At 41.0% G+C, this 15,188-nt stretch overlaps 1 protein-coding gene across 1 annotated transcript in view; it reads left to right on the top strand.

Annotated features, from left to right (window-relative positions):
- Nucleotides 1-304: 304 nt before the first annotated feature.
- LOC107120373 (attractin-like protein 1) overlaps nt 305-15,188 on the top strand; it is a 910,146-nt gene continuing 895,262 nt past the window's right edge. The window contains 1 exon segment of the mRNA XM_015423059.1: nt 305-728. Coding sequence (XP_015278545.1) covers nt 424-728 — 305 coding nt within the window. The 5' untranslated portion in view covers nt 305-423.

Here is a 15,188-nt window from a genome sequence, read left to right on the forward strand (position 1 = left end):
GGAGACAGTCCTCCGTTCATGGAAGAGGGGGGCGATGAGCCCTGAGGAGGAAGAGGAAGAGGAGGCGGGAAAGCGGCTGCTGCTGGCCATTTACCTGAGGGGTCAAGCGGAGGTGTTGTGAAGAGCCGAGAAGCTTGGGGAGGGAGGAAAGGCAGGATTTGGGGCACTTGCTTGCCACCCCACCACCTCCCGTTGAAGGAATTCAGGAATTCCCTTTAGGACACGTTTTTTTCTTCTCTGTTCCTGTGTTTTGGTAAAGACCTGCTCTGTTTCTTCATCCCCCCCCCCCTCACTCTGTCCCTGACCTGGGTGATGTGTGTGGTGTGGTGGAGATTGCCTTTAGCCTGGTTAGATCTGAATAAGGAACTGGGTTAATCTCTCTTCCCTCCCCTCCATCCCAGCTCTGGAGAGAGCTGGTTGTGGATGTGCTCTGTGGCAAAGATGATGGATCCTTTGGGGAAAGTCCTGCGCAGGATGGGAGGCCCTCCTGTGATCCTTGGAGCTTGGAGACCTTTTTCATGTTCCTCTTGCTGCTTCTCATCCTTCCTGGATATGAACAACTGGCTGCTCTTCTATGGATTATTGTATCTGGTACTCTATGCTCAGGTTTCCCAGTCTAAGTCTTGTGAAAGAACTTCCTGCTTTTCTGGTCGATGTGTCAATACCACCTGCCTCTGTGACCAAGGCTGGGTAGGAGATCAATGTCAGCACTGCCAAGGCAGGTTCAAGTAAGTCTGATCATATTCTGCTCTTATTCTGCTCTTGCTGTGGCTTTTGGTTTTATGCCTGGACTTTAGTAAAAGCTCATGCCTCGTGAAAAACAAACCATTTGGCCAAGAATTCCTTGATTACTTGGAAACAACTTGTTCCTCTTTGTAAGAAAAGGGCCAAGAGGAGCTAAAGGAGGTCTTATCACGGTGGTTTCCTTTGGGATGCTCATGACGTTGACTTATCTTTGGGTGTCATTCCTCTGAGCAAAAGAAATCTTAATTGGAAGGCCTTTTCCTCAGAAGAAACAGGTTTTTGTTTTTCTTTGTGCCCTTTTAATGCAACCCTGTTTCTCCAAGGTCTTTGATAAGGTGCCTGTTAATAACATACAACTAACCTGATATGTGTGTGTGTGTGTGTGTGTATGTCTGTGTGTGTGTGTGTATGTCTCACCGCTGAACCTTGCTAGCTGGCTACAGTAATCTCCACCAGTAGTTTGATAAACACATTTACTAAAACTGAATGGATGAGATGTAGATAATAGTAAAAGAGAATTGAGGACATGCGGGCGCACTTTCATAACTGTGCCCTGTAGGTAGGGTGGGAGGAATGGCATTTTGTTCATTCATACTAAAGATCCCTGAGAGGAAAATTATATAGCTTAGTGGATGGGGTTACAAGTATAGAGCTTTGTGCTCAGATCTGTTAGTGATGTGAGGCTTGACCTTGGATGGGATAACTTGCTTCTCCTTGCTTTCTTGTTTAGTAATTTGTGAAAAGAACCAAGTAGTCAGTACTTGCTTTACTTTGTAAGCCTTAGTGAGATTAACTTTGTTAATATAACAAGAATATCCAATGTACACTTTACAAGTTCTGCTTTTGGGTGTGACTCTTTAATAGAGATCAAAAGCATCATCTTTAGAATATATAAGGATTGAAGATTTGCTTCACAGTACAGGTTCCAGTACATATTATTTTACCCTTCAGTTACATGAAACCACTTGTTTGGGAAAGGAATTAAAAGTTACTTTGCAGGATACAGAACTTTGGTTGACAAGATGAAAGTTTTTTGGGCTCCATAGTGATCACTTGTAGTATGATTGGTTTGATAAGAACAAAATGTAAATTGCTATTACTTTTATGTAAGTGTAGCAATGACAGTGATGATTTTAGCTGGTACATATTTAGGGGGTGAGTATTTTGTTCAGAAGTTATGCACTATAAGTGACTTTCTCTTACTGTATGAAATGCTCAGAAGATTTGCCTATAGATGCTGGAATGTGAATTCTTGGACAGAGATCCTTCACTTGGTGCTGCTATATGCCACTTCTATAGATGCTGGAATGTGAATTCTTGGAGAGAGATCCTTCACTTGGTGCTGCTATTGTAACTTGGTCACATTTGAGCAACTTCCTGTTAGGACATGTATAATCCTCGATGATGCTGTATATCCTAGCTTGGAGTTATTGAATACAATAATCAATATTTCATTTGACAGTAGTGTTAGGCATTTGATAGGTGGATTTTATTCCATATTTACTAGGAAAGGGTAAGGTATGTGTCATTTGTCTTATTTGCATGAGAAGTGGAATGGAATGAGGGAGCATTGTATTAAATTTATAGAATAATGCTAACAATTGACTTGACTGCACATTAAAGGGACAGTTCTCCAGTAGCAGAATAGCAACAGTGTTCAGGAGTTTCTGACAAAGTAAGAGTATATTTATTCCTTGTTATATATCCTTCATTGACTATCCTTTAAAAGTCTCATTAATACCATTGTTTTATATTGGAAAAATAGATTTTGGGTTTTTTTCAACAACACGTCTGAAAACTTATTGGATGGGATGCTTTAAAGTTCATGAGAAAGAAAAAAGTGCTTTCATTCACACATGTTACAATATTTTGCTGGTGTTAATAGTATATAAACAGGGACAGTAAAAGCCATCTGTTTCTGCATTTGGGAAGACACAAAAGCAAATCATACTCCTAATGAAGGTTCTTGCAATTTCAGTTAGGCACCTAAATACCATAAAGTTACTTTAATATTCAGTGACTAGGTGGGTGCTGAAGAGGGTATACTATACCTTTATATTTGATTTCCTCAAGGAAGTTGTGATTTATGGTAGACTTGGAATGGAAATAGCTTATCTTACCAATACAGTGGAAGTATGCAGGCAATGATAGGCTTTTATAGTAGTAAAATTGGAGTAGTTTTCATGTAACCTCACCAGCAATTGATGCTGTAATAACTGAAAATGGTTGTAGTAGATGTTCTAGAAGGAGTAACTGAGTTGCTACTGGTAGCCCATTGAATGCAGTAACAATTATTGAGCATGTAGAGAATTTGTGTAAAGGCATGTATGAGTACAGATTTTTCTTTTCTGCCTTCTCCCCCCACAGCCCCCTTGCGAGCTACAGAAAGCTGGGGCTTGGGGAACCTCATGGACAAAATGACACAGAGGGATGCAGGAATTGGAACTCTGGTGGTGGGATAGATTGTGGTAATTTCCCCCTATTCTGCCTCATCACTGTACACCATTTTGTCCAAGTGGTTCCCCTGACCGCTAGCATCAGCTTTTGGTGGGCCATAAAGAACTGAGGGGGGAGGTGAAAGTGGGAAAGACCTGCTTTTGTGGGTACCTTTGAGCTTGTGGATTGTAGGGTACAGCCTAGAGTGTAAGAGTGAGACTGGCAGTCCAATCTATAATCCATTTAAGTCAGCTTCCCTACTATCACCCAGTCAGGTAACTAAGAATGATTTTCTCTCCCTTTCTTGTCATGGTATATTTGTTTAAATTATATTTCCCATATGTACTTCCAGTATTTCTTCAGTTGGCTCATGTGTGTGTTGGAAGGTCATGAATTAAGTTTTATTGTAAGGGTAATTTTTAACTATCTTAAACTAATGTTTCACTTTAAAGCAAGCCATTTCTAAAAGACTATCTTAATTGAAATCTTCAAAATCCAACTTTTAAAAAACCCACCATGAACAGATTGTTTCAAAGTACTGTATTTGTATAATTTGTAATTGTAGTAGTTCTTAAAATTAACATGTCTGTATTGCATTTATAGCCTGCCCTTGTTGTATCATAACTTGTCAGCATTCTTGTACAGATACAAAATTTTGAGTCTCATTCCTTCAAAGAACTCAACAGGATGAGGAGAGGAAAGAGCAAGGGTCTATCAAAGTTTCTCTTATATAACAGGATTGTAGCTGGCTTAGCCTGTTGTAAAGAGAGTGATGGGTATTAGCAAACATCGGTGGTATTATCATCAGCAAAGTGTCTATCTAAGAAATGTTGGTTTAATTCTCATGTGAGAATTTTTCTTTATCAAAAAATAATAGCTTAGCAAACAGACATCAAAAATGATTGATCAAGCTTGGTAAGCATGTGTCAAAGTTAATTGACTGATTCCATGGTAACTAACATTTCCTCTATAGGGAATTCGTTAAAATGGTGAGATTACTTTTTAATGCTGTTCTGGGATAGATTAAAGATAAATGATAAGGAAGAAACAACAGACATACAATGTAGCAAGAGCGTTGGTTGTTCCCTCTGCCCTAATCAACGCACCTTTATTAAAATATTATGCTTCCATACACCCAAATGTCAAATAGAGAAAACTGCTCTAGAAAGGAATAAATTAACTGGCCCAGTGCATTGGAAGAGAAGCAAAGAAGTGCTATGGTTTCATAGAGATCAACTGTATGTGGACTGATCTTTTGTTGGTAGTGGCCTACTTATACAGGTGCATCAGATGAAATGGGAAAGTGGTTGACATGGTTTCAATGCAAGTTAAAAGGAAATAGAACTCAAAATTTACCATGTCCGCCAGAGCATGAACGACTCCATAGGTTTCCATGCTTTTTAGTACATCAGTTTGCCAGGTGAATGCTTGTTTCTATTTAAAAAAAGAAAAAAAGAGTAAGAATGTATTCCAGTGTATTGTTTTGTTTGTTGTGTTTGGAAAACTGCAACATTGGTGGATTTGTTTTTGTAAAAGAGACACAGGCCGTTCCCAGTCTATTTCTTTGGATGGTGGGAATGTTTGTGTGTGGGTGTCCTGCCCTTTTCTTCATCATCTGGCAGGTAGTGCCACTTGGGATATGAGCTCACGTAGAGCCTTGATTCAAACAATTTTCCTCTTCCAAGGGGACAGGATTGCATGAGTAGAACATCCATGTGCTAATATCACACATTATTTCTGTAGAGGACCTGCCTCTCCACCATGTAAACACTTTAGCGAGGCTGTGTATATTTTCACGTAGCTGTTCTTTCTCTCTCCCCCATCCATTGCTGAGGCCATGGTGATGTTTAGATCAAAGGCAGGGTCAGGTTTTCTCAAGTCTGCCTTATACTTTCCAGGACTGATAAATTGTTGTAATGAGGTAGGGTACTAGGTTGCCTTAGAGCCGGATGTGACATAAATGAAACCTTGTTGGGCCGGGCCATGTGTGTCATAAAATGTAATGCCAGGTAGCAGAGATATAAACTTTATAAAGAACACAGATAAACACAATTAAAGATTTTTAAACTTTAAATAAAACTATACTCTTCCCCAGAGAAATAACTACAACTTCCTACAAAGGGGGTGAACTTGGTCTGAACAAATACTCTCAGTCTAATCCACCTCACTGGCTTGTTGTTATTCCTCCTCTAAAATAGTTCACATTGCTTTCTTACTGAGAAAGACTGGATCATAAGGGTATGAATACAGTAAAAACGGGGAGGGAACCCAGTTGCACCCAGATGAACCCTGGCATAAAAAGCCCAACAAAACACACACACATACTGTAGCAAGGCACACAAAAGCTTATACCTTGAACAAAACTTTGTTGGTCTTAAATGTGTTTGGTATTTCTCACATGTGACTGAGGCAGCCCAGCAAAGCCTCAGCCAGTGGAAGGAAAGAAAGGCTTCCTTCCCTTTTCTACTACAGCCTGGCCAGGAAGCAACCTGTGAGGAGGAGGGGGAGGAGCCTCAGCCAGTTCTTTACTAGAATCTCTCAATCGCACAGGAGAACTTTGCCTATCTATCTCTCCTGTGTGATTGAGAGAGACGGGTAAAGCAAGCTGTAACATGGCAGCAGCAGAACTGCAAATGGAAGTAGGAAACAGAGCCTTGTGGGCCAGATTGGGGCCCTCCGAGGGCCTGATCCGGTCTGTGGGCCACATGTTTGACACCGCACCTTAGAGGGCTGTTGATTAGATGATGAAACAAAGGTGGTGGAGAAGGTTGGGGGAAGCAATAGAAGAGAAGCAAGAGTTGGAGCACTACCTATCTCACCAGTTATTTTTGTGTGTGCATTAAATACTAATAAGTATAAAGACCACTATGGCTTAACCAAAAAATGGAAGCCAGTCAGTGAATGCATTTTTAAAATGTATTCATTATTTCAGTTGATATCCCACCCTTCCTGCAGATGGGCTCAGGGCGGCTCACAACAATAAATACAAACAATCTCGATTACTACAATAAATAATACAATAAAATCAGTTTAAAATTTGAGGTAGTTAAAAGTTTTTTTAAACTATTTTTATTTCAAAATTGTGCAACAGATATAATGCCATATCTTGTAAGAATCATGTACAAAATATTAACAATAGAAAATACATAAATTCAAACAGCTTAAAACATTACATAAACTCATTAATAAAATACAAAGTCTGCATATTTAGCAGGTAAGGCACTAACATCATTATCAACATTGGCGGTGGCTCAAGTGGTTAAGACGCTGAACTGCAGGCTGTGGAAGGTCAGTAGTTCAGCAGTTCAAGACCTGGGTGCCGCAAGACGGGGTGAGCTCCTGTCTCTAGTTCCAGCTCCTGCCAACCTAGCCGTTCGAAAGCAAGAAATTGCAAGTAGATAAATAGGTACCACTTCGGTGGGAAGGTAACAGCGTTCCGTGCGCCTTGGTGTTTAGTCATGCCGGCCACATGACCACGGAAACATCTTCGGACAGCGCTGGCTCTTCGGCTTTGAAACGGAGATGAGCACCGCAACCCTAGAGTCGGATTCGACTGGCTTTCGAGCAAGGGAACCTTTACCTTTAATGTAGGTGAAAAATACAAACCATTTTTCTACAAAGTAAGGGTCTCTTGAAGGGTTTTCTGTAATTAACAATTGTGATGCTAACTTGTTAACTATTATGTCCTAACTTAAGTGGTGGGAATTTTTCTGTTTTCCATACCTGTGCTATTAAAGTTCTAGCCGCAATTAACATTAAAGATACAAGTTCAGCTTTAGTAGAAATAAATTGTTCTTCCAATAGTTGAGTAAAATAGATTGCAATTAAAATATTTAAAGTGGGTAGTTGCAATTAATTCCAGTCACTACAGCTGGGGAAAATAAGTGGGCCAATGCTGAGGCGTGATGGTCTCATGTAGCAGCAGTAGGGAGGCCAGCTGGTAGATGCCTGCTGCCTCAACCAAAGGCCTGGCGGAAGAGCTCCATTTTACAGGCCCTGCAAAACTGCAACAGGTAACGCAGGGCCCTGATCTGAATTGGGAGCATGTTCCACCAGGCCGGGGCCAGGACTGAAAAGGCCCTGGTCCTGGTTGAGGCCAGATGGGTATCTTTCGGGCTGGGGAGAACCAGCAGATGGCTCTCTGCAGAGTGCAAAGCTTTATGGGGCATCTGTGTTCCTACCTTCAGGAGGGCAAGGAAGGAGTGGGGCATGCATGCATGGTTGAGCACCTATTCATAGTAGACTTTTCGGAACATAAACTCAGTTTCTTTCCTTACTTGTAGATAATATGTAATTTTCCCCCAATGTGGGTTAAAGTAGTGAGGCAATTGTTGGTGGCAAAAATGGGGCAAGGGGAAAGACTTCATTATCACATCTCTGCGGCTATACTGGAAAAGTTGGGCAGGGGGAGACTTCATTATCACATCTCTGCGGCTATAATCTATATAGGAAAAGTTGGGCAGGGGCAATGCAGTGTATCGTTCTCTCTTGTGAAAACATTACTCTGGAACAGTCTTTATGCAATATCCATTTTTTCATTTAGAAAGTAATGGAAAATTGTCATTAACTTTGTTAGATTACTTAGTTGTAGTTTTATTATTTTATTCATTTATATCTTGTCCTTCTCCCCAATGGAGACCCAAAGTGGCTTACATCATTTCCCTCTACTTCATTTGATCCTCACAACAGCACTATGAAGTAAGTTAGGCTCAGAGAAAGTGACTGGCCCAAGGTCATGGCAGTGTGGGGATCTGAACCTGGAGTCTGCCACATCCTGGGATGACAGTCTAACCACCACCTCACTGTGGCTCTCACGTTCTACTTGACAGCAAAATATTTAATTTTTAAAGGCAGCAGCCATAGGCGTTATAGATCCAAGCAATTTTGAAAAAGAGGACATTTTTACCTAAATATGCTAATTCAGCATGGTTGTGGAATGTGCCATTGAGTCGCAACCAATTTGTGGTGACCCCCATAGAGTTTTGAAAGCAAGAGATGTTTAGAGGCAATTTTCCATTTCATGCCACTGCGTCACGACCCTGGACTTCTTTGGTGGTCTCCTTTGGTGATCTCCCATCTAAATACTAACCAGGACTGACCCTGTTTAGCTTCTGGGATTGGGCTAGCCTCAGACCAGTTGGTTGAACTGCCTTAGAGAATTCCTCTTTAGTATGCTGTTCTCAGATTATTGTAACTGATATATAGGGTGTTGCTGTGGTGTCAGAGGGACAAGTCAGTTGAAGCAATTGCAGTTTTGGATTGATAAGAGTAGGAACAGGGAGTAAATCTGCAGTCCTCGAAGATTTGTAAGAAAGGTAGAAAGTTAAAAAGTTAAAATTAAGCTTCCATTAAAGGCTTGAATAAGGCTATTATGTGCATCCTTAATAACAGATTTACTAAGTGAGTGCTCCTGAGATACAGAACTGTAGAACAAAAAGGAACTGCACCATCACTCTGTATATTTGTTATGCAATGTATTATTCTCTTATTACAACATGCTGGCTGATGTTTGATATACAAGTGTGGGGGGGTGACTATTGGTATTACATTCTCAAAGTAGTTTCACAATACTGAAAGTATTAGAGAATTGGTATGTGGGATCATGTGTTGCTTTTCGGCCTTTTTGAACTTATTTCCCTGCTTCTTTGTGACAACTTAATTGCTATTTGTATTTGGTTGTTTACCTTTTGTCTATGTTGCTTGCTTTAAAATGTATTATGAACAGTTCAGTAGCTTAATGATATTTATTTATTTATTAATTATCAAATTTATACCCCGCCCTCCCCGCAAGCGGGCTCAGGACGGCTTTATTAGTGTTGTAAGTTCCATTAAGCCACTTTTTAAAAATAACACTTTGCACCATGAAACAAATAGTTTAAAATATATGTGGCATATATTATCTCTTCAATAATTAAGAAAGAGCACCAGGTTTTTATTAGTTTTCAACAGATGCACTTCTTCATTGCTGTAGACATGTATATCAGTTATGCACTGTTGGTGGTTTTCAGTTTTTCATTGTGAATATAGTGGGCATTGTGTTGACACATCAAATTCTGAAAAATATTGCCATAGTGTTGTGTTAAGTTGATGAAATTCTTAGTGCTAGGTTTGGAAAATATAAATGGATTCCATGCTCCAGGGCTGTAATTATTTATTCATGAAGATCTGTAGGTTTTCATCTCATGCAAAGCTTCTTATTTTATTAATCGTATGCCCAATACGTAGTGATCAAGCACTCACAAGCTAGAGTGGTCTTAGCCAATGAGCAAATGGGGTACTTGCCCTGGTCCCTGTACTTGCAGAGACCCCATCTGTCCACAGCCTCCCACCAGTTTGGTGAGAGTGGTTAAGTGCGCGGACTCTAATCTGGGAGAACCGGGTTTGATTCCCCACTCCTCCACTTGCACCTGCTGATGTGACCTTGGGTCAGTCACAAGCTCTGGCACAGCTGTCCTTGAAAAAGAGCAGTTTCTGTCAAGAGCTCTCTCAGCCCCACCCACCTCACAGGGTGTCTGTTGTGGGGAGGGGAAGGGAAAGGAGTTTGTAAGCCGCTCTGAGACACCTTTGGGTAGTGAAGAGCGGGGTATAAATCCAATCTCTTCTCTTCTTCTTCTTCTTCACCCAAAGGAGGGGTGAAAACAAGAAGAGCAGGCTCTTGCCACCTGTCCCATCTGGGGCTCCGGCAGCTGACTTCCAGTGACAGTGGTGTCTCCCTCCCACCTCACCCAGGGTGAGGGCCACCCCTTGCTTAACCCTGCAGAGATGGGATTCTGGGGTCCCATCCTGGATTTTTGCCCAGGGCCCCAGAATCATTAAGACGGCCCCTGCTTCACATGTTTCTACGTTCAAATATTGTGATACAGACTGGGGAATGTTATTTCCAGTTGATAAAATATACATGGACAGAGTGAAAATCAGGCAGGTTTTCTTGCAAGCTACTGGGTGGCAGAATTAACAGTGAGGAGGGAAGGATGCTCCTGAACCCATCAGCCTCTCTCTCAGAACATGGCAGTGAGGGAATTGTACTCTACTGAAGATTGCAACAAGTTCTGCACTTCCAAGGAATTCTTGTGTTTCTCCAGCAGTAACCCCCATGCCATGTAAGTTGCTTTCAGAAAAGATACTTCCGCCCTAAAATAGTGTATGATATGGCACTGGGGAGGAGTCAGCTAAAAAAGTGAATTTCGCTAGGCTTTGCACCTAAAATGGACTTTTGTTGAATATGGTCTGCAGTCTACCTGAAGGCTCTTTCCATATGTTAGTGGTAGAAACAGCATAACAAAAATGTAACATGATCTTTCCCACTTGTAAGTAAATATGTGCTTTACAGGGGAGAGGATGAGTTGAGATGCTAATCTGTATGAGTAAACTAAAATGCGATCAGTTTTTATTAGTGGATTGCATATTCCACAGTGCAGGAGTTACGTGTGCGTATTGCATTCACAGACAATTTGGGATGCATTTAATTTTATCATTTAGTCTGATATAACAACCATGAGGATAATTCCTTACACTCAAAGATTTCCTTCTTATTCTTATTTTATAAAGGTCATCTGAGGTCAACACAAAAGAAGTGTCTGTTCCCTAGGATTTCCTATTTTGGTGCCAGTTAAGGCAAATATTTCCTGACATGCATTTTTGCACTCAAAGGTAGCAGGGAAGAATCTCTGTATAAAGACCCTTTCTTCCCTGAAGTAAGAATGTTCTCTCTCAATCATACTCTAAATATAGCCCTTTATGTGGTTGTCTCAGGAAAGCTCTTAGCATGTTTTCTTTTTATTGTGTTCTCAGTTATTTATCTATTTTTCCCAATCTCTAGGCCCAGTAAAGAGTCATGTTCCCTCCCAGTCACAATACAATATTGGCTGTTGTCAGTAGTCTTTGTCCCATTCATTAATGAAGCCAGCTGGCAGCAATGCCTGGGAGCTGCTCTGAGTCTGGAGCATTTCCTAGTGCCTGCTGCTGAGCCTGGAACAGCTCCTGACAGCCACCACAACCATGGCAGGGCCTGGAGTGCCTCTCAGTGTCTGTTGCTGCTGTGGCAGGGTGCCCTGAATGGCTCCTCCATCGCTAATGTGGCAGGGTGGCCTGAAAGGCTTCTGGCATCTGCAGAAGTGTCATGGCAGTTCCTGACATCTGCTGCCACTGTGGCAGGGCCTAGAATAGCTCCCAAACAACCCACCACAGCTCCCAGGCTTCACCATCCAGTTAAGGGAAGAGCATTCTCTGACCTTGTGCAAAGAACACACCTTTACTTTTGAGGGATTAACCCCCGCTATATATTTTTTTTAAATTCAGATTTTTCTGCACACCGGGGGAATCCCCCAAGGGTGCCACTGCGTGGCCCTGATCCTCAGATTTAGCTACCTGCAGATCACAGCTACACGTTGCTAATGGTATATAGACAAGAGAAGAAGAAAAAGAGATTGGATTTATACCCCGCCCTTCACTTGGAGTCTCAGAGCGGCTTACAAACTCCTTCCCCTCCCCACAACAGACACCCTGTGAGGTAGGTGGGGCTGAGAGAACTCTGACACAAACTGCTCTTTTTTCAAGAACAGCTGTGCCAGAATGATGGCTTGCCCAAGGTCATCCAGCCAGGTGCAAGTGGAGGAGTGGGGAATCAAACCCGTTTCTCCCAGATTAGAGGCCGCACACTTAACCACTACACTAAACTGGCTCTGTGAGCTCCAGTGCTTGTTTGCATGCATTTCCCTGTAAATAGGAAAAAACACTCCCTCTCATCAGAGCAACAACTGACCAAGTAAAAGCTATTTGAAGTATCTTTTTTAGCCTTCACAGAAAGCTGCCCTCTGTTGCTTCCTGCCCTTAAATTTGCCATAGTGTATACAATGTGCTGTTCAAGTATATGATTACTAGCCATTGTATGTACATCATGGAAATGGTAAAACATAAGTACTAAACATAGGGATAGGAATCAAGATGTGCATGGGGTTTGGGATTGGGTCAGTGAGTCATACACTTGAATCCCGTGTCCTGTATCCAATATTTCCCAATAATGTATTTTTGTTCCAGTTCATTTTAATAAATGTACACATTGCTAATAGCTGCAGAGAAAATAACCTATCATTCATAGGATTATACTCTATGTTGCTGTCTGGTCAATGATTTTTATTGCCAGAATTGTGGAGAATTGATATTTCTCCCTAGCCATATTCACCTCCTTACTGTGATCGCCAAACTTCTATGGTATATACTTGAATGGTTTAGTAGGATTGGTACTGCTTAGAAAGGTTGATGGTATTTACTAAATTGCCCAGTAATTTTATCTCAGTGTGAAGTATTTTTTAAGATATCATTTAATTTGGAAATCTGTTAAATTTTCAAATAAAGACTTATTTGGGTTTTATATAACAAATTATAAAGTATAATTTTGTTATAGCAGTTATGATGGCCCTGTCCATTTCCCTCCCCCAGAGGTAAAACTTTCCCTCTGTTTTTCCTTCTCTGACTGAGCTACCCTAGTAATGTGTTTTCCGTCTTTCCCAAAGAACTCTAGCTATCCCACCCTGTCCAAGTACAATATTTGGGCTGTTTGCTTAGTACAGGAACCTGAGGGAAGGATTAGAATCCACTTAAAGAACTTAAATGGCACTCGAGACATTTTGAAATTCAAAAATAACAAAATATTTTATTTAAATTAGAGGGGGGAAATCAGGTGAAATCAGGGATTGAAATTTCTGAGGTAAAGCAGTACATGCACAGACTTTAGTTCTTATGTTTCGGGCTAATGAGAGTTTCTTAAGCTTTTCACAGTGACTTAAATCTTTATTTTGAGAGGCTTTTGTTTCAGTGTTTTCCCTGAACACTTCAGTACACTCTCTATGTGTATTCTGATTCTTTTAGTTTCCAGAAGGCTGCTACATTCTTTCTGGTATCCAAACCCCTCCACTTGAAACACCAGTACTTGTCTTGAGCGTTTAACTGACTCTTATGGTCTCCAAAGGCAGCTTCTAACCACACCAGACTAGGAATCTTTTCACTCTTCAGAGCTAACTCCCTGTTTGACTGGGTGGGGAATTTTCTTCTCTCTCTAGAACAGGGGTGTCGAACTCATTTGTTATGAGGGCCGGATCTGACATTAATGTTACTTTGTTGGGCCAGGCCATGCATGCTATAAAATGTAACATGAGGTACCAGAGATATAAACTTTATAAAGATGATTTCAGATGCCCAACAGCAATAAAAGGCATGATTGGATTAGGTGTGATATGCAGAAGGGTTGTAGGTGTGGAGATATCAGCATTGGTAATAAGACAGGAAACCTAGGTCTCAGTTCCATCCAGGAGGATTCAGTCCAGGAGGATGCAAAGAATAAATGGACATAAGTCTGACATTACAAACCACAACATTCAGTTGCTGACCTAAGAGTAGCAGTGCTCTTACAGAGGAACTTCAAAGGGAGATTAGAAAGAGAGACTGCTGAATTGCGATTGATAATGTAGTTCAAGACAATGCATTCTCCTGGACTGAACTGATAGCTAGTTTTCCTGTCTTATTACCAACATGTGCTATTATCATTTGGGATCTGAAATAACTCCACTCTCTGAGATATAAGGACCAATTCACGTGTTCTAACTCCTAATCAAGGTCTTTTTGAAAAAAATCCAGATAGGAAGAGAGAAATCAATCATTTTTTAAAAAACATAACTTTTCAGAATAAGCCAGAATAATTTCCTTGATGTACATTGTGCTTGTCAGAGGAATCCACCCACCCACCCCCTCCCTTTGTATCTCTCTCGCAGGAAGCAGCCATGGAGATCTGTATGTGTGAGAGAGAAAGAGAGAGAGGGAAGGGAGGGGAGGGGAGGGAGGCAAGAGGCAGGAAGCAAAGAATGACTGAGAGAGCTGGGAAAAAGCAAGCTAGGTTGTGGCTGCTAGAGCAGCCCTGGGAAAGGAAGCAGGAGAAGGAAGTTGCTTGGAGGGCCGTTTTTGAGCCCTCTTTGGGCCAAATCTAGCCCACAGGTTGCACATTTGACACCCTTGCTTTAGAAGATCTATCCCCTTTCCTTGGCCCAAATGGGAGTCCTCGCCTACTTCCCAAACTTCCTTGCCAACTTTCTCTTAGTTCTCTTGTCTGTGTTAAACTGCTCTCAGCTAAGGCTGAATTCTGAAACTGCCAGTACTGGGGTTGAAATCAGACTATCAGTACTCAACTCAGTCAAGGCAAAAATCTGACTGAATCTCTTCTCAGCATGGTTCGCTCCAGACTTTCTCTGCTCAGCTGATGCTAACCAATCAGATGTCTTGGAGCACCCTGTCACTCAAGGCTTTCTGTTTCTGTGAAGAATTAACCCTTTGTAGTCCTTTAGTTGTTTGTACAGGACTTCTAAGCTTCTTAAAAGTGCAGTCCATCACAGCAGTAAAACGTAATACTAGGAAGGTCATGGAGGATATAAAAACTAAATCACTTTGAATGGCTTGTTTAAATTTTAACATATTTCTGAGGAAGCATGGACCTACTTCTGTTTTCACTCCAAGCACTGGGAAATTGTGCATCTAATACACTTTTATAGATTGCTGATTCTTTGGGGCAAACTGAACAAATACAAAAGCAAGCTGGGAAAAATTCAGATTTAAAAGTTGCAGCCTTTTCAAACTATCAACAGTGCAGGGTTATCTGATTTTGGCTAACAGGCATATGTGAAAATATGTGAGAAAAAAGTGTGGCAAAAATTAAAAATACATATGCTACGGTAACATAGGGTGCAACTTGCAGTTTTTCTTTTGGAAAACAAGGTATTTATACCTTAAAATTCCATTAATATGATAATTAGTACAATTTTGTATACCAATTACATTATAAATTAAGCATTTTTGTGGTTAAATCAGTAAAAAGTTAAAGCTTGATAGGAAAGCAACTATTGCATGTATTCAATTTCCCCTAAATGTCCCTTTCCCCCAAAAAATAAATGGAAAAATGTTCCCCCCAATGGCTTCAAAACTTATGGAAATTTTATTTCTCTAGGCATGCCACAAGGGCTAGC

This window comes from Gekko japonicus, unplaced genomic scaffold (genome assembly GCF_001447785.1).
Source record: "Gekko japonicus isolate JY-2015 unplaced genomic scaffold, Gekko_japonicus_V1.1 scaffold288, whole genome shotgun sequence".
NCBI classification, from domain to species: Eukaryota; Metazoa; Chordata; class Lepidosauria; order Squamata; family Gekkonidae; genus Gekko; species Gekko japonicus.